The sequence below is a fragment of the Oncorhynchus tshawytscha genome, linkage group LG16, assembly GCF_018296145.1.
Source record: "Oncorhynchus tshawytscha isolate Ot180627B linkage group LG16, Otsh_v2.0, whole genome shotgun sequence".
Lineage (NCBI taxonomy): Eukaryota > Metazoa > Chordata > Actinopteri > Salmoniformes > Salmonidae > Oncorhynchus > Oncorhynchus tshawytscha.
The window spans coordinates 78,092,539-78,120,535 of record NC_056444.1 but is presented as its reverse complement, the minus strand read 5'-3'; the positions used below and the strand labels follow the sequence as shown (position 1 = coordinate 78,120,535).

Sequence of the window (27,997 nt, the reverse complement as noted above, 5' to 3'; positions counted from 1 at the left end):
TCTCCCATCAGTATATAATGCATCATGTTGTTAATGTTATGTTGTTAATTATGCAATGTTATGCCAATACTGACAGTACAGAGGAAGGATAGTTATCAGAAGGAAGCTTGTTGTCTTTGGATGAATGCAATATTGTATTTTAGATTTGACCTCTGACTGTGTTCTCTTCCCTTTGACCTCAACCAAATACGGGAGAGCAGAAGGTTAGTATCGATGCACCTAGTAAAGACATTTATTGTTGTAATGTCAGTCATTATGGCATGTCATGTAACGTCTACTGATTTGTATTTCACCACACACATTCATGATGTGAGGTGTGTTTTTTTGCACTCCTGTTTTCACTTGTCCAATGTGATGTCTGTGGGGTGTTTTTTCTGTTGGCTCAAAACCAAGCAGTCATGTCAACCATAGTCTCATTCAGACATTCCCACTATATCAAAATCTCAGGTAAAGCACTTTGAGAGGAGACTTCAAAGCCAGAGCTACAGTAGGCTAGTTGTTTTTTTAAACAGAATAATGTAGTGCAGGGCTCTCCTACCCTGTTCCTGGAGAGCTACCGTCCTGTGGGTTTTCACTCCAGCCCTGTTCCTGGAGAGCTCACTATACTGAGAGTATAAAAGGATGTATTTTAATGTTTTTGTAACATTTGCTAATATTTTATCATTGCCCCGATACTGCAGAATGAGCCTGAGGAAGTATATTTCTGGTACGTTTCTCACAACTAAGTGAAATCAAGAAAAAAGTGTCTGGACACTTCTATAAGATGGCATTTACATTTAAAAAAAATAGAGATTTGGTTTAAAAGAAATAAGTGATCTTGTTCTTTTAGCCTTTTTGATAACGTACCGTATGTCCAGATTATAAAATGAATAGTTTTTATTGTCACAATGGCTCCCAATGTCTTCAACCACTTTGAATAACTTCGGTTTCAACATGGCATGTGGGATGTCCTAGCTGTATTACATCTTACTCACCACCATCTGAAAGCACTGCACGTACTGTGAACTGCCTTGCTGTTAGAAACAGGGTTGGGGTCAATTCCATTTCCACTCAGGAAGAACACTGAAGTTCTACCTCAAATTCCAATTCTCTTCAATGCTTTTCAATTAGGAAAATTTGGAATTGGAATTTGGTTTACTTCATGAATTTAAATGGATTTGACCCCAAACCTGATCAGACGGGTCATAAGACTGACCCCAGGCTCTCTCCACCAGGACTTCCTGGGTCAGACCTTCTGCACTCTGGGGGAGATCATTGGATCCACTGGCGGGCGGCTGGAGAACAGCTTATCGTAAGTCAAACCCTCTCCCCCATTATCCATCACACCATTACAGGCCTAATGAAGGGACAACTCTGGAATGAGTCTGACCCGTAGTTGACTCTCAATTTAGAGCAATGGTACCTCTCTGGCTGGCTGGAAGTGATGGGTCATGTGAATGGTAAAAGGAGCTCGGTCTTGAGGAGGACTATCTGTTTGTGGATTGGAAATGGAGCACAGCAATTTAGATTAACTGTAAATGAAACAACGTTGAGATTTTAATATGCTAATCATCCAAGCCTATTGCATCACTAAGAGACAGAAGCGTGGATTCCCGATGTTCCCCCCGTGCTCAACATCAAATCATCTTGTAATCAACTTCTTGATAGGGTAATTTGGCATTTTCTAATACTTTCAGCAATCAACAATAAGGTGCCGTTTGTGCAGAGTGCATTTATTTTATGAGTTAATCAGATGGAAAAATGGTAATTGCAGAGTAGAAGCTAAGTTGTTCAGTGCACATTTCTTTCAGACTTAGCGTTTCTCAGCTCTTTGTCTGTGTAGTCATGTAGATGTTCTGTATTTTTGGAGGCATTTGGAGAGACACATACACAACATGTGTAAATACCAATCATGTTTTCTTCATCAGGAACAGACCTCTTAAAAACAGAGGCCAGTCATTGACTTCACTCCATCACAATGAAAGGTCTCTCTGGCCGTCTTGACCCAATTCTCTATGTATTTGTTTCAAGCTGATCAAAAAAACACAAACCACTGTTTTCACATGTTGAGTTTAAATTTAGCATGTGAAACAATTTTTTCACATATGTTCAATTCAGTAGCGGTGCGTGGATAAAATCACTGAGGAAGACCAGCCAAGCCAGTAAAAGAAAAGCCATATTACAACCTGTGTTTTGATAATTGTGTTGTTTGCTCTATAACCTGTTAGTTCATACAACACCGTGGCCAAAAGTTTTGAGAATGACACAAATATGAATTTTCACAGTCTGCTGCCCCAGTTTGTATGATGGCAATTTACATATACTCCAGAATGTTATGAAAAGTGATCAGATGGATTGCAATTAATTGCCCCTCTGAGTCCCTCTTTGCCATGCAAATCAACTGAATCCCCAAAAAACATTTCAACTGCATTTCAGCCCTGCCACAAAAGGACCAGCTGACATCATCTCAGTGATTCTCTCGTTAACACAGGTGTGAGTGTTGACGAGGACAAGGCTGGAGATCACTCTGTCATGCTGATTGAGTTTGAATAACAGACTGGAAGCTTCAAAAGAAGGGTGGTGCTTGAAATCATTGTTCTTCCTTTGTCAACCATGGTTACCTGCAAGGAAACACGTGCTGTCATCATTACTTTACACAAAAAGGGCTTCACAGGCAAGGATATTGCTGCCAGTAAGATTTCACCTAAATCAACCATTTATCGGATTCTCAAGAACTTCAAGGAGAGCGGTTCAATTGTTGTAAAGAAGGCTTCAGGGTGCCCAAGAAAGTCCAGAAAGCGCCAGGACCGTCGCCTAAAGTTGATTCAGCTGCGGGATCTGGGCACCACCAGTACAGAGCTTGCTCAGGAATGGCAGCAGGCAGGTGTGAGTGCATCTGCATGCACAGTGAGGCATAGACTTTTGGAGGATGGCCTGGTGTCAAGAAGGGAAGCAAAGAAGCCACTTCTCTCCAGGAAAAACATCAGGGACAGACTGATATTCTGCAAAAGGTACAGGGATTGGACTGCTGAGGACTGGGGTATTTTCTCTGAATCCCCTTTCCGATTGTTTGGGGCATCCGGAAAAAAGCTTGTCCGGAGAAGACAAGGTGAGCATCCTGAGACCATTCATGTGTGGGGTTGCTTCTCAGCCAAGGGAATGGGCTCACTCACAATTTTGCCTAAGAACACAGCCATGAATAAAAAATGGTACCAACACATCCTCCGAGAGCAACTTCTCCCAACCATCCAGGAACAGTTTGGTGACGAACAATGCCTTTTCCAACATGATGGAGCACCTTGCCATAAGGCAAAAGTGATAATTAAGTGGCTCGGGGAGCAAAACATCGATATTTTGTGTCCATGGCCAGGAAACTCCCCAGACGTTAATCCCATTGAGAACTTGTGGTCAATCCTCAAGAGGCGGGTGGACAAACAAAAACCCACAAATTCTGACAAACTCCAAGCATTGATTATGCAAGAATGGACTGCCATCAGTCAGGATGTTGCCCAGAAGTTAATTGACAGCATGCCAGGGCGGATTGCAGAGGTCTTGAAAAAGAAGGGTCAACACTGCAAATATTGACTCTTTGCATCAACTTCATGTAATTGTCACAAAAGCCTTTGACACTTGTGAAATGCTTGTAATTATACTTCAGTATTCCATTGTAACATCTGACAAAAATATCTAAAGACACTGATGCAGCAAACTTTGTGGAAATTAATATTTGTGTCATTCTCAACTTTTGGCCACGACTGTACAATAAGGCCATGACAACAAAAAGACAACAGTCACACAGTGGCAGAGTAAATTGAACTACAAATGCGTTTCTTTCATAAAAGAAAACTGAGAACAACATCTGTCCGGTGAAGTCCACGAAGCAAATATTGCAAGTAAAATAAGAAATGTTGACTTGCGCTACTTGTAGACTAGTTGAACGCCAATGCCATCCTCCTCTCTTTCATTTTGGCATAACAGTCCATGGCTCTGTCATACAGTACTAGGCTACTTATTGAACTTCAGTCATCTCAGGCCAGTGGCACAATATATACATTTATGGCTATAACAAATCACCATCATAATCCTTGGCCTGTACAGAGAATTAAGTCAAAACCACAAGTCCAAATCCCCATCTCCATCCATGTCTTAGGAAAAGTCAGATTTAGCCAGCTAGCTACTGCACGATATCAACACAAGTACACTACAGACATGTTTTCTGACAACAATGACATTTTGCTTAGGATGGGATTGATTGGTGTGAAGCCAAAATCCATTTTGTTGCAACAGGACAAGCCACAGTTGAGCTAAGCTCAACGCTGATTGGATATATATTTTATAATTTTGTTTATCATGGGAGGCTGGCATCAATCAGTCAAATGAAACATGCCATACTCTTTTGGTCCAGACATGTTCCAATACATGGGCAACACGTACTGAGACAGCTCTGATACGTGGGCAACGCGTACTGAGACAGCTCTGATACGTGGGCAACGCGTACTGAGACAGCTCTGATACGTGGGCAACGCGTACTGAGACAGCTCTGATACGTGGGCAACGCGTACTGAGACAGCTCTGATACGTGGGCAACGCGTACTGAGACAGCTCTGATACGTGGGCAACGCGTACTGAGACAGCTCTGATACGTGGGCAACGCGTACTGAGAGCTCTGATACGTGGGCAACGCGTACTGAGACAGCTCTGATACGTGGGCAACGCGTACTGAGACAGCTCTGATACGTGGGCAACGCGTACTGAGACAGCTCTGATACGTGGGCAACGCGTACTGAGACAGCTCTGATACGTGGGCAACGCGTACTGAGACAGCTCTGATACGTGGGCAACGCGTACTGCGACAGCTCTGATACGTGGGCAACGCGTACTGAGACAGCTCTGATACGTGGGCAACACGTACTGAGACAGCTCTGATACGTGGGCAACGCGTACTGAGACAGCTCTGATTATTTCTCCAGTGAGATTCAGCCACTTGCGAATTGACAGAAAATTATGATAACACAGAGAGAGACAAAATAAACAATTTGATCATTATTATTGGTAAAATATTTGGGGAACCCTGGCTTCCTTTGGCACAATGAATACACACTGCTGATTTAAATTTAGAGTTCACATGTTAACACATCCTTTTGGTCACCAATTATTAAGGAACTCTCCTCAGCTGGTTGTCTAGGTCTTAATTGAAGCCACTAGGCCCACTGTGGAATGAATATGGTTTTGTAATATACTTTTTGTATTAAGATTCCTTTCCAGCAGCATAGCACCCTGCATCCCACTGCTGGTTTACCTCTGAAGTTAAACAGGGTTGGTTCTGGTTGGTCCCTGGATGGGAGACCAGATGTAGCTGAAAGTAGTGAACAAAAAACATGTGAAACTTCATGTGTCCAAAAACCATGTCTGTCTGTCTTAAATAAGGGATTCCCATACAGCCATCGTGTGTGTGTGTGTGTGTGTGTGTGTGTGTGTGTGTGTGTGTGTGTGTGTGTGTGTGTGTGTGTGTGTGTTTTACATGTCTGTTAAAACAGCCTCAAACACACATCCTCTCAGTGTTGACTTTATGCCACACACTCCCCTCAGTGAGAGGAGGAGAAGAGCCTGGCCATGGCCTCTGCGCGGCAGTGGGCGTATGTTTGTAGGTCACTGTTTTTAGAACGGGGTAGCACGCTGTGGAGGAAGAAGCACTTCTCTACCACTTACCTGTTGGTTTCTATGGTAACCGAGGGTGACTGTTAGCTTCCCTAAAAGGATGATTGGGCAAATACACCTCATTTTCCCATTTTAGAAGATAAGTGCTTTACAGGTCAATGCAAACTGGTTGTATTTTTATTTGTAAAATGTGGTGTGGAGAGCATACCCCATGCTTCACACCTGCTGTGAGTTTGCATCCACGTGATCACTCGCTCTCGCACACACAATTTTGGAGATAATTGCACGCCAATGCAGACGCATTAGATTAGTGGATATGATGCAGTCCATATATAGCTAAATAATAATATCCTAATCATGTAGGTGCAGACCTGACCACTGTAATTGAGGTATCGCTGTGGATTATTATTTATATATTTTACACTTTACACCAAGAATAACACTCCCCTATGTATTCATTTGGACAGTGAAACTAAAATGTATAATTTGCCTCAACTTCAGCATTTGGGATTTTGAGATTATTAAAATGTTTTCATTTGAGGCAACAGTACAGAATGTCACCTTTTTTAATTGAGGGTATTTTCGTACATATCTGTTTTACTGTTTAGCACTTATGTATCTAGTGAAGGTGTGTAGGTGAAGATGTCATAAGTATTTGGACAAATTCACTTATTTGTATTAATGTAGTCAATAGTTTAGTATTTTGCTTGTGTCAATACAAACTTGTTGGTTGCATTTGCAGTTTGTTTTGATTGTGTTTCAGATTATTTTGTGCCCAATAGAAATTCATGATAAATATTGTATTGCGTCATTTTGGAGTCACTGTTATTGTAAATAAGAATATAATATGTTTCTGAACACATGAATGTGGATGCTACAATGATTACAGATAATCACGCATTGTGGAACGGGTATAGGGGGTATGTGAAGTGTGGAGGGGGTATGTGAAGTGTGGAGGGGGTATGTGAAGTGTGGAGGGGGTATGTGAAGTGTGGAGGGGGATAGGAGGCATTGGATGATAAGGGCCGCCACTTGTTACTAAGAGGACACCACCTGTCTGTCTCATGCACAAACATGCTGAGTCATGCCAGCCAAGTTATTATGTCTACAGCTCGTCTTTGTGGCTTACTTTAACTACAGCTCGTCTTTGTGACTTACTTTAACTACAGCTCATCTTTGTGACGTACTTTAACTACAGCTCATCTTTGTGGCTTACTTTAACTACAGCTCATCTTTGTGACTTACTTTAACTACAGCTCATCTTTGTGACTTACTTTAACTACAGCTCGTCTTTGTGGCGTACTTTAACTACAGCTCATCTTTGTGGCTTACTTTAACTACAGCTCATCTTTGTGGCTTACTTTAACTACAGCTCATCTTTGTGACGCACTTTAACTACAGCTCGTCTTTGTGACTTACTTTAACTACAGCTCGTCTTTGTGGCGTACTTTAACTACAGCTCATCTTTGTGGCGTACTTTAACTACAGCTCGTCTTTGTGGCGTACTTTAACTACAGCTCATCTTTGTGACTTACTTTAACTACAGCTCGTCTTTGGCGTACTTTAACTACAGCTCATCTTTGTGGCTTACTTTAACTACAGCTCATCTTTGTGACGTACTTTAACTACAGCTCGTCTTTGTGACTTACTTTAACTACAGCTCGTCTTTGTGGCGTACTTTAACTACAGCTCGTCTTTGGCGTACTTTAACTACAGCTCATCTTTGTGGCTTACTTTAACTACAGCTCATCTTTGTGACGTACTTTAACTACAGCTCGTCTTTGTGACTTACTTTAACTACAGCTCGTCTTTGTGGCGTACTTTAACTACAGCTCATCTTTGTGGCGTACTTTAACTACAGCTCGTCTTTGTGGCGTACTTTAACTACAGCTCATCTTTGTGGCTTACTTTAACTACAGCTCGTCTTTGTGGCGTACTTTAACTACAGCTCATCTTTGTGGCTTACTTTAACTACAGCTCGTCTTTGTGGCGTACTTTAACTACAGCTCATCTTTGTGGCTTACTTTAACTACAGCTCGTCTTTGTGGCGTACTTTAACTACAGCTCATCTTTGTGGCTTACTTTAACTACAGCTCGTCTTTGTGGCGTACTTTAACTACAGCTCATCTTTGTGGCTTACTTTAACTACAGCTCGTCTTTGTGGCGTACTTTAACTACAGCTCATCTTTGTGGCTTACTTTAACTACAGCTCGTCTTTGTGGCGTACTTTAACTACAGCTCATCTTTGTGGCTTACTTTAACTACAGCTCGTCTTTGTGACGTACTTTAACTACAGCTCGTCTTTGTGGCGTACTTTAACTACAGCTCATCTTTGTCTAATTACTTTGGACATTTTTGGGGATTTCATTTTCAACATTTACGTGGCAGACTTTTCAGGACCGTAAGTCCAGTCTATAAATGCAGACCGTACAATAGTGCTAGGTAAAGTTGGATTGACTTTTCTCATAAATCATTCCTCAGTTGTTAATGTGCCATGTACATGGAAGTTAGGGAACTCTGTTCTCCCTAAGTGCGCCACAGACATCCCACTGTCTCCTTGTCAGCCACAGAATGCAGGGACCATCTCTGATTCAGTTGGCAGAGAAAAGAGCAGTCTCATAAAGATGTGCCAGTATTCTGCTTCATCCCACCGTCTGAATCTGGGGCATGGTCCTGAAATATTGAGGACTGTTGACTCTAGACGGGCTCACACATCCTAAAGTTTGTATTCGACTCCTTTGGGTAAGGCCAGCTGCAAAGATGGAACAAGGCAGGCAAATACATGCATAATGAACTAGGTGTTCTTTCATCTTTTAATGGCTACCTTGTAATGCGTCCACATATGTCATTCTCTACTTCTTGTGGAATGCAATTCAAAATACATAGGGTTTTGTTTCGCCATAATTGTAAGTGTATTGTTAATACAAATACATGTTTTGGACTTTGATCTGCGTAGTACAGTGTAGACAATACGTTGCAATAGAAACAGCTCAGACATAGATATCTATGGGATCAGCTTAAGAGTATACAGAAGCTCAGAGAGGACATGAATTAAAAAAAGAATTCCCTCGTTATGTCGATCACAACTTTCTACCTCATGATCACGACATAACAAAATATGTTTTGTCGAGATCACAAGATAAACTCTATAAATAGGAGTGTACGTATTGATGATAGATAGACAGTATGGCTGAGGCGGCAGAGCCCACGATGGATCGGTTCCCACGTTTTTATTGATTGTTACACTAAGGGATGGTACATTTCATGCTGACATGATTCATTCATTTGTGTTTGGAGCTCATTATCTGTTAATAAGTTAGAATGTAAGCAAGTTAAATGTCATTTACAGTGCCTTGCGAAAGTATTCGGCCCCCTTGAACTTTGCGACCTTTTGCCACATTTCAGGCTTCAAACATAAAGATATAAAACTATTTTTTTGTGAAGAATCAACAACAAGTGGGACACAATCATGAAGTGGAACGACATTTATTGGATATTTCAAACTTTTTTAACAAATCAAAAACTGAAAAATTGGGCGTGCAAAATTATTCAGCACCCTTAAGTTAATACTTTGTAGCGCCACCTTTTGCTCCGATTACAGCTGTAAGTCGCTTGGGGTATGTCTCTATCAGTTTTGCACATCGAGAGACTGAAATTTTTTCCCATTCCTCCTTGCAAAACAGCTCGAGCTCAGTGAGGTTGGATGGAGAGCATTTGTGAACAGCAGTTTTCAGTTCTTTACAAAGATTCTCAATTGGATTCAGGTCTGGACTTTGACTTGGCCATTCTAACACCTGGATATGTTTATTTTTGAACCATTCCATTGTAGATTTTGCTTTATGTTTTGGATCATTGTCTTGTTGGAAGACAAATCTCCGTCCCAGTCTCAGGTCTTTTGCAGACTCCATCAGGTTTTCTTCCAGAATGGTCCTGTATTTGGCTCCATCCATCTTCCCATCAATTTTAACCATCTTCCCTGTCCCTGCTGAAGAAAAGCAGGCCCAAACCATGATGCTGCCACCACCATGTTTGACAGTGGGGATGGTGTGTTCAGGGTGATGAGCTGTGTTGCTTTTACGCCAAACATAACGTTTTGCATTGTTGCCAAAAAGTTCAATTTTGGTTTCATCTGACCAGAGCACCTTCTTCCACATGTTTGGTGTGTCTCCCAGGTGGCTTGTGGCAAACTTTAAACGACACTTTTTATGGATATCTTTAAGAAATGGCTTTCTTCTTGCCACTCTTCCATAAAGGACAGATTTGTGCAATATACGACTGATTGTTGTCCTATGGACAGAGTCTCCCACCTCAGCTGTAGATCTCTGCAGTTCATCCAGAGTGATCATGGGCCTCTTGGCTGCATCTCTGATCAGTCTTCTCCTTGTATGAGCTGAAAGTTTAGAGGGACGGCCAGGTCTTGGTAGATTTGCAGTGGTCTGATACTCCTTCCATTTCAATATTATCGCTTGCACAGTGCTCCTTGGGATGTTTAAAGCTTGGGAAATCTTTTTGTATCCAAATCCAGCTTTAAACTTCTTCACAACAGTATCTCGGACCTGCCTGGTGTGTTCCTTGTTCTTCATGATGCTCTCTGCACTTTTAACGGACCTCTGAGACTATCACAGTGTAGGTGCATTCATACGGAGACTTGATTACACACAGGTGGATTGTATTTATCATCATTAGTCATTTAGGTCAACATTGGATCATTCAGAGATCCTCACTGAACTTCTGGAGAGAGTTTGCTGCACTGAAAGTAAAGGGGCTGAATAATTTTGCACGCCCAATTTTTCAGTTTTTGATTTGTTAAAAAAGTTTGAAATATCCAATAAATGTCGTTCCACTTCATGATTGTGTCCCACTTGTTGTTGATTCTTCACAAAAAAATACAGTTTTATATCTTTATGTTTGAAGCCTGAAATGTGGCAAAAGTTTGCAAAGTTCAAGGGGGCCGAATACTTTCGCAAGGCACTGTACCTTGAGCTAAGAGCTCTTGGGAGAGCTAAGCCCTCGTGGGGCATTTAAGCCCTAAACGATGCCTGACAGGCAGTTCTGTCTCCCAGGCTGTGTGCCACCCCCAAGACCACAGCCAATGACATGCAAGCCACAACACAGCTAACTTGGCTGGTCTTGTGAGCGAGTGAGCTAGCTAGGTAGTCTTGTTAGCTAGCTAGCTTGTTGGTTATGCTGTTTGTTATCTTGCATAACTGATAAATACAGTATATATTTGTATGGGACACTTTATGGATAATATTTACATTTACAGAGTGGGTGAGCTCCATTCCTGACAGGCTGATAAGATTCCGTTTTAGCCTCAGACCTGGATCAGATTCAGTAGCAGCCTCAGAGGCTGAAAAGTCAGGATTGTTTCATAGAAAAAGCTCCTTGCAGGCAGTCAGTGAAGTTTTAAGAAAGTTAAAGCTCATTTACGGGCATTTCTATACTATTTAAAAACTCTAAAATTGTATTTGGAGAACTGAAAAAACAAGCAAAACTGACCCCAGTCATTATCACATTGACTGAGGTGAATGAAGTTACAGCAACCAATCTATAACACATAGCCTATTAGCTATACAATTAGCCACTACACATTTACTCACATTAACTCAACATTGGAAATTTAAAAACTATAATTTAAATTGTGCAGAGGTATCTGTTAGCAGAAAAAGTATTGTAATTAAGGTCCGATTCAGCTGTTTTTATCTCAATATCAAATCATTTAAATGTTGCTAAGACTGTCTGGGAGTGGTCTGAAAACTAGCTGTTATTGGAAGAGCGGTTTGGAACTCTTTTTCTTATTCGTCTATTGACTAATTTACTGCTTGGTGATGTCACAAGGCAGGCCAAAACTCCATCCCACCAAACAGGTTGAAATTTCAGGCAGCCTTTTTAAAACAGCTCTAGAAGAGCATTATCACTACACTAGAAGAGCATTATCATAAAAACATGAGTTTGCTTTACAGAACTGTTTTGGTGTTGCAGTTTTAACAGCTAATTTGCTGCTATTCTACACGTTTTGCCATGGGGTGGGTATACTTTTTTTGCAGTGTTAAAGCTAATTTAATACAATTGTACACATTTTCCTTGACTTATGCCATGTTAATATAATATCTGAGTAAGAGTGACTAACTAAATCAATGGGGGCCCCCTGGAGGTCAGGGCTCCTGGACACATGCCCCGTGTGTCTGGTCAGTAACTCAGCCAAGATTACAACAAGTTTAGATAGCTGGTTAGACTAACTAGACTCATTTACCAATCTAAAATGTTTTTACTGATATGGGCTAATTGAGTGACTGTCAGTGAGTGACGAGAGGAAAACTACTGATGTACAACTATAGTCATCATGGTATCTCGGTGCATTCAATCTGCCATTAATAAAATCAGTGGGGTAAAAAGTACCTAGTGTCATACTTGAGTAAATGTAAAGATGCCTTAATAGTTAATAGAAAATAACTTGAGCAAAAGTGAAAATCACACAGTAAAATACTACTTGAGTAAAAGTATTTGGTTTCAAATATACTTAAGTATTAAAAGTAAAAGTACAACTCTTTTTTTATTATTTTATTTAAGGATAGCCAGGGGCACACTCCAACACTCAGATTACATTTTTGCAGTTTATCACAGTGCCATCCGTTTTGTTACTAAAGCACCTTATACCACCCACCACTGCGACCTGTATGCTCTAGTCGGCTGGCCCTCGCTACATATTCGTCGCCAGACCCACTGGCTCCAGGTCATCTACAAATCCATGCTAGGTAAAGCTCCGCCTTATCTCAGTTCACTGGTCACGATGGCAACACCCACCCGTAGCACGCGCTCCAGCAGGTGTATCTCACTGATCATCCCTAAAGCCAACACCTCATTTGGCCGCCTTTCGTTCCAGTTCTCTGCTGCCTGTGACTGGAACGAATTGCAAAAATCGCTGAAGTTGGAGACTTATCTCCCTCACCAACTTCAAACATCTGCTATCTGAGCAGGTAACCGATCGCTGCAGCTGTACATAGTCTATCGGTAAATAGCCCACCCAATTTTACCTACCTCATCCCCATACTGTTTATATATATTTTTTTTACTTTTTTGCCCACCAATATCTCTACCTGTACATGACCATCTGATAATTTATCACTCCAGTGTTAATCTGCAAAATTGTAATTATTTGCCTACCTCTTCATGCCTTTTGCACACAATGTATATGGACTCTTTTTTTTCTACAGTGTTATTGACTTGTTAATTGTTTACTCCATGTGTAACTCTGTGTTGTCTGTTCACACTGCTACGCTTTATCTTGGCCAGGTCGTAGTTGCAAATGAGAACTTGTTCTCAACTAGCCTACCTGGTTAAATAAAGGTGAAATAAAATAAAAAAATTTAATAAAAAAATTACAAACAAAGCGTGTATCTTTACTGAGTCCTCCAGATCAGAGTCAGTAGGGATGACCAGGGATGTTCTCTTGATAAGTGTGTGAATTGGACAATTTTTCTGTCCTGCTAAGTACTTTTGGGTGTCAGGAAAAATGTATGTAGTAAAAAGTACATTATTTTCTTTAGGAATGTAGTTGAGTAAAATTAAAAGTTGTAAAAAAAGTAAACAGTACATATACACCAAATAACTACTTAAGTAGTACTTTAAAGTATTTTTACTTAAGTACTTTACACCACTGGATAAAATGCAATTGTGTTCGTTGTTTGTAGATTATGATTATGCCGGTAGGTTGTTCTACAATATGTAGCCTAGTACTGTATGACAGAGCCATGGACTGTTATGCCAAAATGAAAGAGAGGAGGATGGCATTGGCGTTCAACTAGTCTACAAGTAGCGCAAGTCAACATTTCTTATTTTGCTTGCAATATTTGCTTCTTGGACTTCACTGGACAGATGTTGTTCTCAGTGTTTCTTATGAAAGAAACACATTTGTAGTTCAATTTACTCTGCCACTGTGTGACTGTTGTCTTTTTGTTGTCATGGCCTTATTGTACAGTCGTGGCCAAAAGTTGAGAATGACACAAATATTAATTTCCACAAAGTTTGCTGCTTCATTGTCTTTAGGCCATGAAACTTAGCCCATGAAAAACAGCCCCAGCCTCCTCCACCAAACTTTACAGTTGGCACTATGCATTCGGGCAAATAGCGTTCTCCTGGCATCTGCTAAACCCAGATTCATCCGTTGGACTGCCAGATGGCGAAGCGTCGTTCATCACTCCTGAGACCGTGTTTCCACTTCTCCAGAGTCCAATAGTGGCGAGCTTTACACCACTCCAGCCGATGCTTGGCATTGCGCATGGTGATCCTAGGCTTGTTTGTGGCTGCTTGGCCATGGAAACTCATTTCATGAAGCTCCCGGTGAACAGTTTTTGTGCTGACGTTGCTTGCAGAGACAGTTTGGAACTCGGTAGTGAGTATTGCAACCAAGGACAGACCATTTTTACTCTCTACGCGCTTCAGCATTCGGCGGACCCGTTCTGAGAGCTTGTGTGGCTTACCACTTTGCGGCTGAGCCGTTGTTGCTCCTAGACGTTTCCACTTCATAATACCAGCACTTACAGTTGACCGGGGCAGCTCTTGCAGGAAAGAAATTTGACGAACTGACTTGTTGGAAAGGTGGCATCCTATGAAGATGCCATGTTGAAAGTCACTGAGCTCTTCAGTGAGGTCATTCTACTGCCAATGTTTGTCAATGAAGATTGCATGGGTGTGTGCTCAATTGTATACACATGTCAGCAATGGGTGTGGCTGAAATAGCCAAATCCACTAAATTTGAATAGTGTAGCATGCTAGATAGCTCATAAAACTAGCCATGTTAGCTGTGTTTTTCCTTGCATGCGATTGGCTGTGTTCTTTGGGGCGGTACACAGCCTGGGAGACAGAACTGCCTGTCAGGCATCGTTCAGGGCTTAAATGCCCCACGAGGGCATTGCGATCACATGGCTCCTTGATGATGTGGTTATCGTGCATCTGAACAAATGAATGGATTGTACTTTCGACCAAACAACTATTGTTATGTAGTGATCATGAGAAATACTGTAAGTCGTGATCTCGACATAACGATGCATTTGTATTTATTTATTCATATGTCCTCTCTGGTCTTCCGTAATAATAGGTTGCCTACCTGTTGCTACTCTTGCCATTCCATTTGCCTTCAGACTGGGGATGGGAGTGACAGGGAGGAGATTATGTTTCTGAAGGACATTCTCTCCCAGGTCTAATCACATTGAGACGTGGTGGGCCTTTAGCTAACAGGATTTCTGCCCCGGGGCTCTGTTGTCTGCTATGACATAGTTAGACGATGTGTCCTGTTTCTGCTGCTGCTGCTATGACTTCCGTTACCAAGGAAACTTACGGTCATTTGTTATTTCCTCCTCATATCCAGATACCATCAGGATGGTGGAGACAGAACGCTCTGTTTTTCACTAACTGTTCTATTTCCTCCACAATTTACTGCCATTACTCACCATGTGTTATACAGTGCCTTCAAAAATGATGTATACCTCTTGACTTATTCTACATTTTGTTTTGTTACAGAGTTCTAAATGGATTAAATAGATGTTTTTGCTCACCCATCTACACACAAATGTTTACAAATACATTGAAAATTAAATACAGAAATATATTTTTTGCACACCTGGATTGTACAATATTTTCCCATTATTCTTTTTTAAATTCTTCAAACTCTGTCATGTTGATTGTTATTCATTGCTAGACAGCCATTTGCAAGTCTTGCCATAGATTTTCAAGCGGATATAAGTCAAACTGTAACTAGACCACTCAGGAACATTCAATATCATCTTGGTAAGCAACCCCAGTATAGATTTGACCTTGTGTTTTTAGGTTATTGTCATCCTGAAAGGAACATTTTGTCTCCCAGTGTCTTTTGGAAAGCAGACTGAACCAGGCTTCCTCTAAGATTTTGCTTGTGGTGTGTATTCGTGGATGCCTAGGGAAGCCAGGCTTCCCCAAAATATTTTCCAAAAAATGAAAAATACATTTCATTACTCTCTCTGTGTTTTATCATTTTCCTGCAATTCGCAAGAGGTTGAATGTAGCTCACCAGAGAGAGCGAAACAGCGCCCCTCAGGCCTAGATGAGTTACACATACAGAGACTATCTGATGCTGTCTGGTCAAAAAGAGTATGACATTGTTGCCGACCGTCTTATTGAATGCAAGGGAAGCCAGCCAGCGAGCATTTGGCTTCCCTTGATACATTTTTTTAATTAAATAATAGCCAATCTGCGTTGAGCTGAACTGTGATTATTTTAGCCAGGTAGCCTATTACAACAAAAACATAGATAATTTCGTCAACATGAAGGAGAGGAGGATGGCATTGGCGTTTCCCTACAAGTAGGCTGAGTCAATATGTTTTCTATAGTATTTGCACGAACGCACACAGACACACACAGACACACAAAGACAGACACAGTGAAATCAGAACCATGGACAGCCAAATCATATTTAGCTTAAACTAAATTGTTTTTGGTGTCTTAGTTGTCGCTGAATTAGACTAAGCAGAGGTGATTTGATGATGTTGAAATAGTGTTGAAATAGTGGAGGCAGAGCCTGTTGTCTTTGTGGTAACTCTCCCTGGGTCTAAATCATAGTTGATAATTAGTCCAAAAAATCAAAAACATTAACTTGCTTGACCATGCTGTAGGTCATGTAACTGTTTGTTACATGCAATATGCTTTGTGGACTTCACTGGACAGAGGTTGCTCTCTGGTTTAGGCCTATATATCACGGTCGCAAGGCATATGAACTAACAGGTTATAGAGCAAACAATGCAATTATCTTATAGGTTGTAATATGGCTTTTTTTTCTGGCTTGACTTCCCCACTGATAATACCCACACACCGCTGCTGCTATGTTTATAGCTATATTCCATTTAATTTTGTCCTAAAAAAAAACTCCCTCATCCTTGCCAATGATAAGCATACCCATACATGATGCAGCCACCACCATGCTTGAAAACAATCCATGTTGTTTTGGATTTGCCCCAAACATAACACTTTGTATTCAGGACAAGAAGTTAATTTCTTTGCCACATTTTTTGCAGTATTCCTTTAAGTGCCTTGTTGCAAACAGGATGCATGTTGTTGAATATTTTGAATCTGTGCTTGAAATTCACTACTCAATTGAGGGACCTTACAGATAATTGCATCTGTGGGGTACAAAGATGGGGTAGTCATTCTAAAATCATATTAACCGCTGTTGTTGAACACGGAACGAGTCCATGCAACTTATTATGCGATTTGTCAAGCACATTGTTACTGTTGAACTTGTTTATGCTTGCCATAATAAAGGGGTTGAATACTTATTGACTCAAGATATTTCAGCCTAACAAAATTCCACTTTGACATTTTGGTGTATTGTGTGTTGATCAGTGACACAAAATTTCAATTTTATACATTTGAAATTCAGGCTATAACACAACAACGTTTGGAAAAATGAAAAAGAGGTGTGAATACTTTCTGAAGGCACTGTATAACACCTCATAGTTAAAACAGAGGTTTATAATTATAATGAGGGGTGTCCATTCTCGGTCAGAATTGCAGACTGGAATAGTATTGCACTGTGTCACCTCTTTAACTCAGTGAGGACTCTCTGAGATGTGGTGAGAGGATGAGCTGCACCAGGGGAGAGTCTCAATAGCATTTCCTTAATTCCTCTCATCCTTCTCAAAATCCATTTGATGAGAAAGTCAGAGGTCCCTACTAATGACTGGAGGAGAGGAGTGGAGAGCTGTGGAGTGAGATGCAGCTAGCCCAGAGTGACCCAGGTTTATTCAGCAGTCCACCTTCACTGCACAGTAATTGACCAGCTTGCAGGGTTGACCTTGCAAGCCCCTAACTGTCGCATAGCCTCTCGCTTATCTTCTCTCAAACGCTTTCACGCTTCATCCCATTCTTACACTTCTCTCCTCTCATCTGCTCTGGCTTTCATTATCCTCGCTCTCATTCACTTGGTGAATCCACTGAGTTGAATGGAAGTAAAAAACAAAGCATTAACCTTGATGTGTGGCAACTTCATTAAAGCAGAACAAAAAAGAAAAAACAGCTGTGTGAATGTGCTATGCAGTATGGGTTGAATGCAGTCAGACTTTTCATCCCAGCGTCTGGAATTAAAGTCTGAAGGAGTTCCTTCTAAACTCCCCTGTGGTATTTATGCTCCATACTGTTGTCAAACAGTTTCGTTTAATAAGACCACGAGTCGGGCTTTTATCGCTCAATCTAATTCATACTGATTGATAAACAACATCATCCATAGGCACTTTTGATAGACTTAAAACAGCTGAAAATGATTGAGATATTAAACTGTCACCAACAAAAACTTAAACAATTGGCCTATAGCAAATGGCATTCATTTTCACATGCAAATAGCACAGTATAGTGCTCAAAGCATGCCATTCCATGAGAGCAGCATTTATTTTCCAACTCAACCTATGAGCCCAATCAATATGCTCCGTGACCACAAAATGATAAACAACAGCGTAGGTTAATACGTTTTTCGTTTTTGGGTTATGCTCAGGTAAAACAATTTGGCTAATCTATGCTGAACGAAAATATAAACACCATGTTAAAGTGTTAGTCCTATGTTTCATGACCTGAAATAAAATGCCCCAGACCTGCTGTTTTCGACTCTCTCTCTCTACCGCACCTGCTGTCTCCAACTCTGAATTCTCGGCTATGAAAAGCCAACTGACATTTACTCCTGAGGTGCTCACCTTTAGCACCCTCTACAACCACTGTGATTATTATTATTTGACCCTGCTGGTCATCTATGAACATTTGAACACCTTTTGCCACTGTTATAATCTCCACCCGACACAGCCAGAAGAGGACTGGCCACCCATCAGCGTGTTCCAGTTCTCGCCAATATCCAGCAACTTCGCACAGCCATTGGAGAGGAGTGGGACAACATTCCACAGGCCACAATCAACAGCCTGATCAGCTCTTTGCAAAGGGGATGTGCCTATTCTTGCAGATCGAGGGTTATTAAATGCATTGGGAATGAGTGAAAATCTGCCAGACTTTTATTTTATTTTATGTAAAGATATAGCCTAAACATATTATTATCTGTAGCAGAAAGCGATGGGTTAGAATAAGCCTACATAACCAACCCATAAAATACAATGAAAAATCCATTTATGGCCGGCTATGTAAACTCTAACATTGATTTACATGCAGTAGATGTTGTTCAAATGGTAATATAAATGTTTGTCTTCTTCTAATGCCACTTAGGGGGAAGTAATCTAAAAATAACGGAAAGGTATGCCTGTGACTATATGACTATGTATGGTAATGTCATTCATATTTAAACATCTCTTTCTGTCTCTCTCTCTGTTTCCATCACTCTCTCTCCCTCTCCTTCTCTTTCTCTCTTTTACAGTGGGATTCCTGGGAAGAAGTTAGGGGCCATTATCTTCACGGCGGAGGAGCTCAGTAACTGTAGGGTCAGTATCTGACATGTCACCCTTTGAGGGTGTCACCCTCTGACATATTCCCCTCTGAGCCGGAGGACACGAGTCAGCCAATGTTTCAGCCATTGTTGTGGAGAAGCGTGCCAGTAAACCCCACCTCAAGAAGCATTATATGGATCCATAATGTCTAAGATACTTCTTCTTCTGTATCTCTTTGCCATTCACATACTGTAGTTGACTTTCAGGAGGGTGGCAAACTCTTTTTTTTTTAAATTATGATTTTTTATCCCGTCTATTTATATTTTCTATATTTTTAAAATTGGCTTGCTGTTCCCTCTTCTGTTAAATGTTTCACTTCGTCATTTGAACATTTTCCTTTGTAGTGCTCCCCTCGACACACACACACACACACACACACACACACACACACACGCAACTATCCCTAACTCCCCTGTCTAAACCCTCCAGTATTAATAAGATTCCTTCATTCCTAACTCTGAGCATCTCATCCATTTGGTGACAAGTTTTAGATATTTATTAGTATACCCATTAGCTGACACCAATAGCGAAAGCTAACCCTACAAGCTAACCACCCATTAGCTGACACCAATAGCGAAAGCTAACCCTACAAGCTAACCACCCATTAGCTGACATCAATAGTGAAAGCTAACCCTACAAGCTAACCACCCATTAGCTGACACCAATAGCGAAAGCTAACCCTACAAGCTAACCACCCATTAGCTGACATCAATAGCCAAAGCTAACCTTACATGCGTCCGACACATAATGAAAAATACGTTACAGACAAAATACTTCACAATGAATTCACATACATTTAAAAACATTAATGTGTGTGTGTTATCAGTTACACATACAGTACCAGTCAAAAGTTTGGACACACCTACTCATTCAAGGGTTTTTCTTTATTTTTACTATTTTCTACATTATAGAATAATAGTGGACATCAAAATTATGAAGACATCAAAACTATGAAATAACACATATGGAATAATGTAGTAACCAAAAAGGTGTTAAACAAATCAAAACATATTTTATATTTGAGATTCTTCAAAGTAGCCACCCATTGCCTTGATGACAGCTTTGCATACTCTTGGCATTCTCTCAACCAGCTTCATGAGGTAGTCACCTGGAATGCATTTCAATTAACAGTTAAAAGTTCATTTGTGGAATTTCCTTAATGCGTTTGAGCCAATCAGTTGTGTTGCAACAAGGTATGGGTGGTATACGAAGAAAGCCCTATTTGGTAAAAGACCAAGTCCATATTATTGCAAGAACAACCCAAATAAGCAAAGAGAAATTACAGTCCATCATTACCTTAACTTCTTGACGCACCCATCCCGTTAGCGGGATCATTTTCATCAACATCCGCTGAATTGCACAGCGCCAAATTCAAATTAAATGACTAAAAATGTAATTTTCATGAAATCACAAGTGCAATATAGCAAAACATAGCTTAGCTTGTTGTTAATCCACCTGGCGTGTCAGATTTCAATAAAGCTTTTCAGCGAAAGCATAACAAGCGTTTATGTAAGAACATCTCTCTCAGTAAACAAAATATTACAAACCGCTAGCAGCCAAGTAGATTGGTCACGAAAGTCAGAAAAGCAATAAATTAAATCGCTTACCTTTGATTATCTTCGGCTGTTTGCACTCACAAGACTCCCAGTTACACAATAAATGTTCCTTTTGTTCCATAAAGATTATTTTTATATCCAAAATACCTCCATTTGTTTGGCACGTTATGTTCAGAAATCCACAGACTCGAGCGGTCACGACATCGCAGACACAAATTCCAAATAGTATCCGTAAAGTGCGTAGAAAGATGTCAAATGTTTTTTATAATCAATCCTCAGGTTGTTTTTACAATATATAATTGTTAATATGTCAACCGGAATGTAGCTTCTTCCATAGGCGAGAGAGAGAAAATGGCTGTTGCGCATGAAAAACTCTGCTGGCACCCAGCCATCCACTGACGCGATGGGTTCTTTCTCGCTCATTTTTCAAAATAAAAGCTTGAAACTATGTCTAAACACTGTTCACAGCTTGAGGAAGCCATAGGAAAAGGAATCTGGTTGATATCCCTTTAAATGGAGGCAAGGCATCCAATGGAACAGAGAGCTTTCAGGAAAAACAGCACTTCCTTGTTGGATTTTCCTCAGGTTTTCGCCTGCAATACCATCTGGACAAGAGGAATACCTATGTGAGAATGCTGTTCATCGACTACAGCTCGGCATTTAACACCATAGTACCCTCCAAGCTCGTCATCAACTCGAGACCCTGGGTCTCGACCCCGCCCTGTGCAACTGGGTACTGGACTTCCTGACATGCCGCCCCCAGGTGGTAAGGGTAGGCAACAACATCTCCACCCCGCTGATCCTCAACACTGGGGCCCCACAAGGGTGCGTTCTGAGCCCTCTCCTGTACTCCCTGTTCACCCACGACTGCATGGCCACGCACGCCTCCAACACAATCATCAAGTTTGCGGACGACACAACAGTGGTAGGCTTGATTACCAACAACGACGAGACGGCCTACAGGGAGGAGGTGAGGGCCCTCGGAGTGTGGTGTCAGGAAAATAACCTCACACTCAACGTCAACAAAACTAATGAGATGATTGTGGACTTCAGGAAACAGCAGAGGGAACACCCCCCTATCCACATCGATGGAAGTGGAGTGGAGAGGGTAGTAGTGGAGAGGGTAGTAAGTTTTAAGTTCCTTGGCATACACATCACAGACAAACTGAATTGGTCCACCCACACAGACAGCATCGTGAAGAAGGCACAGCAGCGCCTCTTCAATGTCAGGAGGCTGAAGAAATTCGGCTTGTCACCAAAAGCACTCACAAACTTCTACAGATGCACAATCGAGAGCATCCTGGCGGGCTGTATCACCGCCTTGTACGGCAACTGCTCCGCCCACAACCGTAAGGCTCTCCAGAGGGTAGTGAGGTCTGCACAACGCATCACCGGGGGCAAACTACCTGCCCTCCAGGACACCTACACCACCCGATGTTACAGGAAGGCCATAAAGATCATCAAGGACAACAACCACCCGAGCCACTGCCTGTTCACCCCGCTATCATCCAGAAGGCGAGGTCAGTACAGGTGCATCAAAGCTGGGACCGAGAGACTGAAAAACAGCTTCTATCTCAAGGCCATCAGACTGTTAAACAGCCACCACTAACATTGAGTGGCTGCTGCCAACACACTGACTCAACTCCAGCCACTTTAATAATGGGAATTGATGGGAAATGATGTAAAATATATCACTAGCCACTTTAAACAATGCTACCTAATATAATGTTTACATACCCTACATTATTCATCTCATATGTATACGTATATACTGTACTCTATATCATCTACTGCATCTTTATGTAATACATGTATCACTAGCCACTTTAACTATGCCACTTTGTTTACATACTCATCTCATATGTATATACTGTACTCGATACCATCTACTGTATCTTGCCTATGCCGCTCTGTACCATCACTCATTCATATATCTTTATGTACATATTCTTTATCCCCTTACACTTGTGTGTATAAGACAGTAGTTTTGGAATTGTTAGTTAGATTACTTGTTGGTTATTACTGCATTGTCGGAACTAGAAGCACAAGCATTTCGCTACACTCGCATTAACATCTGCTAACCATGTGTATGTGACAAATAAAATTTGATTTGATTTGGTTATACTCACAGTATTTTCTATCCCAATCTGACAATTATATGCATATTCTAGCTTCTGGGCCTGAACAATTGGCCGTTTCAAATGGGTATGTTTTTAGCCAAAAAAACGAAAATACTGCCCCCTACACTCAAGAAGTTTTCAGACATGAAGGTCAGTCAATCTGGAAAATTTCAAGAACTTTGAAAGTTTCTTCAAGTGCAGTTGCAAAAAAAACATCAAGCGCTATAATGAAACTGGCTCATGAGAACCGCCACAGGAAAGGAAGACCCAGAGTTACCTCTGCTGCAGAGGTTAAGTTTATTAGAGTTAACTGCTCCTCAGATTGCAGCCCAAATAAATGCTTCACAGAGTTCAAGTAACAGACACATCTCAACATCAACTGCTCAGAAGAGACTGCGTGAATCAGGCTTTCATCGTCTAATTGCTGCAAAGAAACCACTCCTAAAGGACACCAATAAGAAGAGACTTGCTTGGGCCAAGAAACATGAGCAATGGACATTAGACCATTGGAAATGTATCCTTTTGGTTTGATGAATCCTGTCCAAATTTGAGATTTTTGGTTCCAACTGCCGTGTCTTGGTGAGACGCAGAGTAGGTGAATGGAGAATCTCTGCATGTGTGGTTCCCACTGTGAAGCATGGAGGAGCAGGTGTGACGGTGTGGGGGTGCTTTGCTGGTGACACTCAGTGATTTATTTAGAATTCAAGGTCACTTAACCAGCATGGCTACCACAGCATTCTGCAGCGATACGCCATCCCATCTGGTTTGAGCATAGTGGAACTGTCATTTGTTTTTAAACAGGACAATGACCCAAAACACACCTCCAGGGTGTATAAGAGCTATTTGACCAAGGAGAGTGATGGAGTGCTGCGTCAGATGACCTGGCCTCCACAATCATCTGATCTCAACCCAATTGAGATTTTTTTGGGATGAGTTGAACCGCAGAGTGAAGGAAAAGCAGCCAACAAGTGCTCAGCATATGTGGCAACTCCTTCAAGACTGTTGGAAAAGCATTCCTCATGAAGCTGGTTGAGAGAATGCCAAGAGTGTGCAAAGCTGTCAAGGCAAAAAGTGGCTACTTTGAAGAATCTCAAATATAAAATATATTTTGATTTAACACTTTTTTTTGATACTACATGATTCCATATGTGTTATTTCATAGTTTTAACGTCTTCCCTATTATTCTACAATGTAGAAAATAGTACAAAATAAAGAAAAACCCTTGATTGAGTAAGTGTGTCCAAACTTTTGACTGGTACTGTACATGTCAGTACATACACACAACAAGTAGGTCACATGGAGAAGAGGCGGTGTGCCATGAGCTGTCGCTTCTTCTTTGTTTTTTGAAACCAGGTTTGCTGTTCACTTGAGCAACATGAGATGGAAGGGAGTTCCTTGCAATAATGGCTCTGTATAATACTGTACGTTTCCTTGAATTTGTTCTGGACCAGGAGACTTGGGAAAAAACCCTCTGCTGTCATGTCTGGTGGGGTAATTGTGTGTTTCAGTGCTGTGTGTAATTTGGCTATGAAAACAATTTGGAATTTCCTATACATTGTTGCTTATAAAAACAAGACTCTCTTAGCCAAGAGAGTCTCTCTTGGCTCAGAGTTGAGGAAAGACTGACTGCATCACTTCTTGTTTATATAAGCAACAATGTATTGGAAATGCATAGTATTGATATTAGCCCTCTGATTACAATGAAGAGCAAGTCGTGCCGCTCTGTTCTGGGCCAGCTGCATCTTAACTAGGTATTTTTTTGCAGCACCTGACCATATCACTGGACAATAATCAAGTTAAGATACAATTATAGCCTGCAAGACTTGCTTTGTGGAGTGTGGTGTCAAAAAAGCAGAGCATCTCTTTATCGCGGACAGCACTCTCCCTATCTTTACAACCATTGAATCAATATATATAAATATATAAATAAAGGTTTAAAAAATATATATGTATTTTGACCATGACGGCTTACAATCTAAGGTAACACCAAGTAATTTAGTCTCCTCAACTTGCTCAAGAGCCATACCATTCACAGATTCAGCTGAGGTCTAGGACTTAGGGAATGATTTGTACCAAATACAAATCTCTTCGTTTTTGAGATTTTCAGGACCCAGTTTATTACCGGCCACTCATTCAAAAACTGACTCCGACTCCTTCTTACGTGTTTCAGTGACTTCATTATCTGTGGTTGCTGACCTGTATAGTGTTGAATCATCAGCATACATGGACACACAGGTTTTGTTTAATGCCAGTGGCAGGTCATTGGTAAAAATATAAAAGAGTAGAGGGCCTAGAGAGCTGCCCTGCGGTACACCAGACTTTAAATGTTTAACATTAGAGAAGTTTCCATTAAAGAAAACCCTACATGTTCTATTAGATAATTGCCATATCGTGGATTCACGGCTGAAGTTGAAAGCCATAACACTTAAGGTTTTTCAACAATAAGTTATGGTCAATAATATCAAGGGTTGCACTGAAATCTAACAGTACAGCTCCCACAATCTTCTTAGTATACATTTATTTTAACCAATCATCAGTCATTTGTGTCAATGCAGTACATGTTGAGTGCCCTTCTATATGCATGCTGAAAGTCTGTTCATTTGTTTACAGAGAAATAGCATTGTATTTGGTCAAACACAATTTTTTCCAACAGTTTACTAACAGCTAGCAGCAAGCTGATAGGTCGGCTGTTAGAACCAGTAAAGGCTGCTTTACAATTCTTGGGTTGCGGAATGACTTTGGCTTCCCTCTAGACCTGAGGACTAACACGTTCCTCTAGACTTAGATTAAAGATATGACAGATAAGAGTGGCCATAGTCAGCTACCATCCTCAGTAGATTTCCATCTAAGTTGTCAATGCCAGGAGGTTTGTCATTATCAATCGATAACAATAATCGACTCACTGCTCATTGTAGGTATTTCCTGCCTTCATAATACAGTTTCTTCTTGTTTTTGTTGAGTTTAGTCATATCATTTCAAAAGTTGCAGTTAGTCAGCCAGTCAGATGTGCAGCCAGACTTATTATAAGACAGACAGACAGACAGACAGTTTAGAAATGTAGAGGAGCGTGGGCGGAGCTCACTACTCTGTCAGTGAGAAACTGGCTGCTAAGGGATTTCCCATGATGCCCTCTCTTGCTGTCAGACCCCTCTGCCTCTGCTCATTACGGTGGCTCCACACGTCATGCTTCAGTCCCGTTGCATCTCCCCAGGGATCTGTCCTACTCCCCAAAACAGAGCAGTGTACCGATCAACGCATACACCACCACCGACAGACCATAAACAGCCATACATATTGATGAGCCTCAAGCTAAATAAATAGTCTCCATGCAATGTGATTAATTCTGTACACTCTTAGAAGAAAAGGTTGCTTATAGAAACAAATAAGGGTTCCATCTCTTGTTTCATAAATGGAACCCCTGAAGATTCTATATAGATCCCTTTTATACCTAGGGGTTCTTGACTGAACTTGAATGGTTCCATATAGAACCCTGCATGGTGCCATTTATGAATTATGGCTACTACTATTAAATAGTAATACTTTGAGCTAAGAACATAATTGAATAAACAATTGAATAATGGACTATGAATATCAGCATTGTTTTTAGAATTTATTATTATATTATGCAAACATACAGTAGTTTAGAAATATGAACTGGTGGCCAGGGAGGCATCTCTTTGTTTGAATGATAACCCACGTCAACACTGGCTGACTTCTTTACAATACAATATACTGCCCATTAGTTACACTTAGTTACAATTCTATAGCAATTTAGAGTGGTAAAGCTGCTGCGCGTTTGGACAATTAATAGACACTGCCATAAATAAAACCTAATAAAAACGTATGTTTTGTCCAAGACACAGGCCAGTGCGCCATAGCCAATCAGAGCTACAATAGGCCTATGTGCACACACGGCCCTGCCATCATACACTTTGAACTGGACTGTGTGTTTCCAGGCAGTAGGGCCTGCCATCATTCACTATGAACTGGACTGTGTGTTTCCAGGCAGTAGGGCCTGCCATCATTCACTATGAACTGGACTGTGTGTTTCCAGGCAGTAGGGCCTGCCATCATACACTTTGAACTGGACTGTGTGTTTCCAGGCAGTAGGGCCTGCCATCATTCACTATGAACTGGACTGTGTGTTTCCAGGCAGTAGGGCCTGCCATCATTCACTATGAACTGGACTGTGTGTTTCCAGACAGTAGGGCCTGTCATCATTCACTATGAACTGGACTGTTTCCAGGCAGTAGGGCCTGCCATCATTCACTATGAACTGGACTGTGTGTTTCCAGACAGTAGGGCCTGCCATCATTCACTATGAACTGGACTGTGTGTTTCCAGGCAGTAGGGCCTGCCATCATTCACTATGAACTGGACTGTGTGTTTCCAGGCAGTAGGGCCTGCCATCATTCACTATGAACTGGACTGTGTGTTTCCAGGCAGTAGGGCATGCCATCATTCACTATGAACTGGACTGTGTGTTTCCAGGCAGTAGGGCCTGCCATCATTCACTATGAACTGGACTGTGAGTTTCCAGGCAGTAGGGCCTGACATCATTCACTTTGAACTGGACTGTGTGTTTCCAGGCAGTAGGGCCTGCCATCATTCACTTTGAACTGGACTGTGTGTTTCCAGGCAGTAGGGCCTGCCATCATTCACTATGAACTGGACTGTGTGTTTCCAGGCAGTAGGGCCTGCCATCATTCACTTTGAACTGGACTGTGTGTTTCCAGGCAGTAGGGCCTGCCATCATTCACTATGAACTGGACTGTGTGTTTCCAGGCAGTAGCCACAGCACGACTTCAGATCATTACAACACATTCACCAAAAGCCACAACACCTGAATGGATTTCTGTAAATATGTAAATACCACAGGAGTCCAATTACATTTGGGAACTTCACATTCCTATTGAATAAACAATCATGAAAAGGTAGGCTCTCTCTCACATCAACAACAACAAGATCAACAACTAATGTTAGCCAGAGCAAGATGAGCTAAAAATCTAATGAGGGAATATTAGATAAACCCTCTCAAAATGTTTAAGCTAGTTTGCCGTCCAAATTGCACTGAAACAAAAGGGAATAGTAGGCTGCTTGTCCTTCTGCAGCTTGCCTGCCAATGTATGCTTGTCCCACCCACTTTTTAACAACTGAATGGGAACTTGCCTGCCCGCCCATGCCAAATACGCAAGCCAAGGGGTGTCAAACTCAATCAACGCACAGACCATATTGA

General features: G+C 41.3%; 1 protein-coding gene across 5 annotated transcripts in view; it reads left to right on the top strand.

The window, feature by feature from the left end:
* Positions 1–27,997, top strand: part of LOC112235066 (copine-9) — a 76,459-nt gene that overhangs the window by 23,072 nt on the left and 25,390 nt on the right. For all 5 annotated transcript variants that reach the window (XR_006079120.1, XR_006079122.1, XR_006079121.1 and 2 more), the window contains exons 6-8: positions 201–203; positions 1,215–1,291; positions 19,016–19,079. Coding sequence is in view for 2 of the 5 variants with exons in the window: in XM_024403458.2 (XP_024259226.1) it covers positions 201–203; positions 1,215–1,291; positions 19,016–19,079 (144 nt within the window). In the remaining 3 variants the exon portion in view is untranslated. The remainder of the gene's footprint in view (positions 1–200; positions 204–1,214; positions 1,292–19,015; positions 19,080–27,997) is intronic.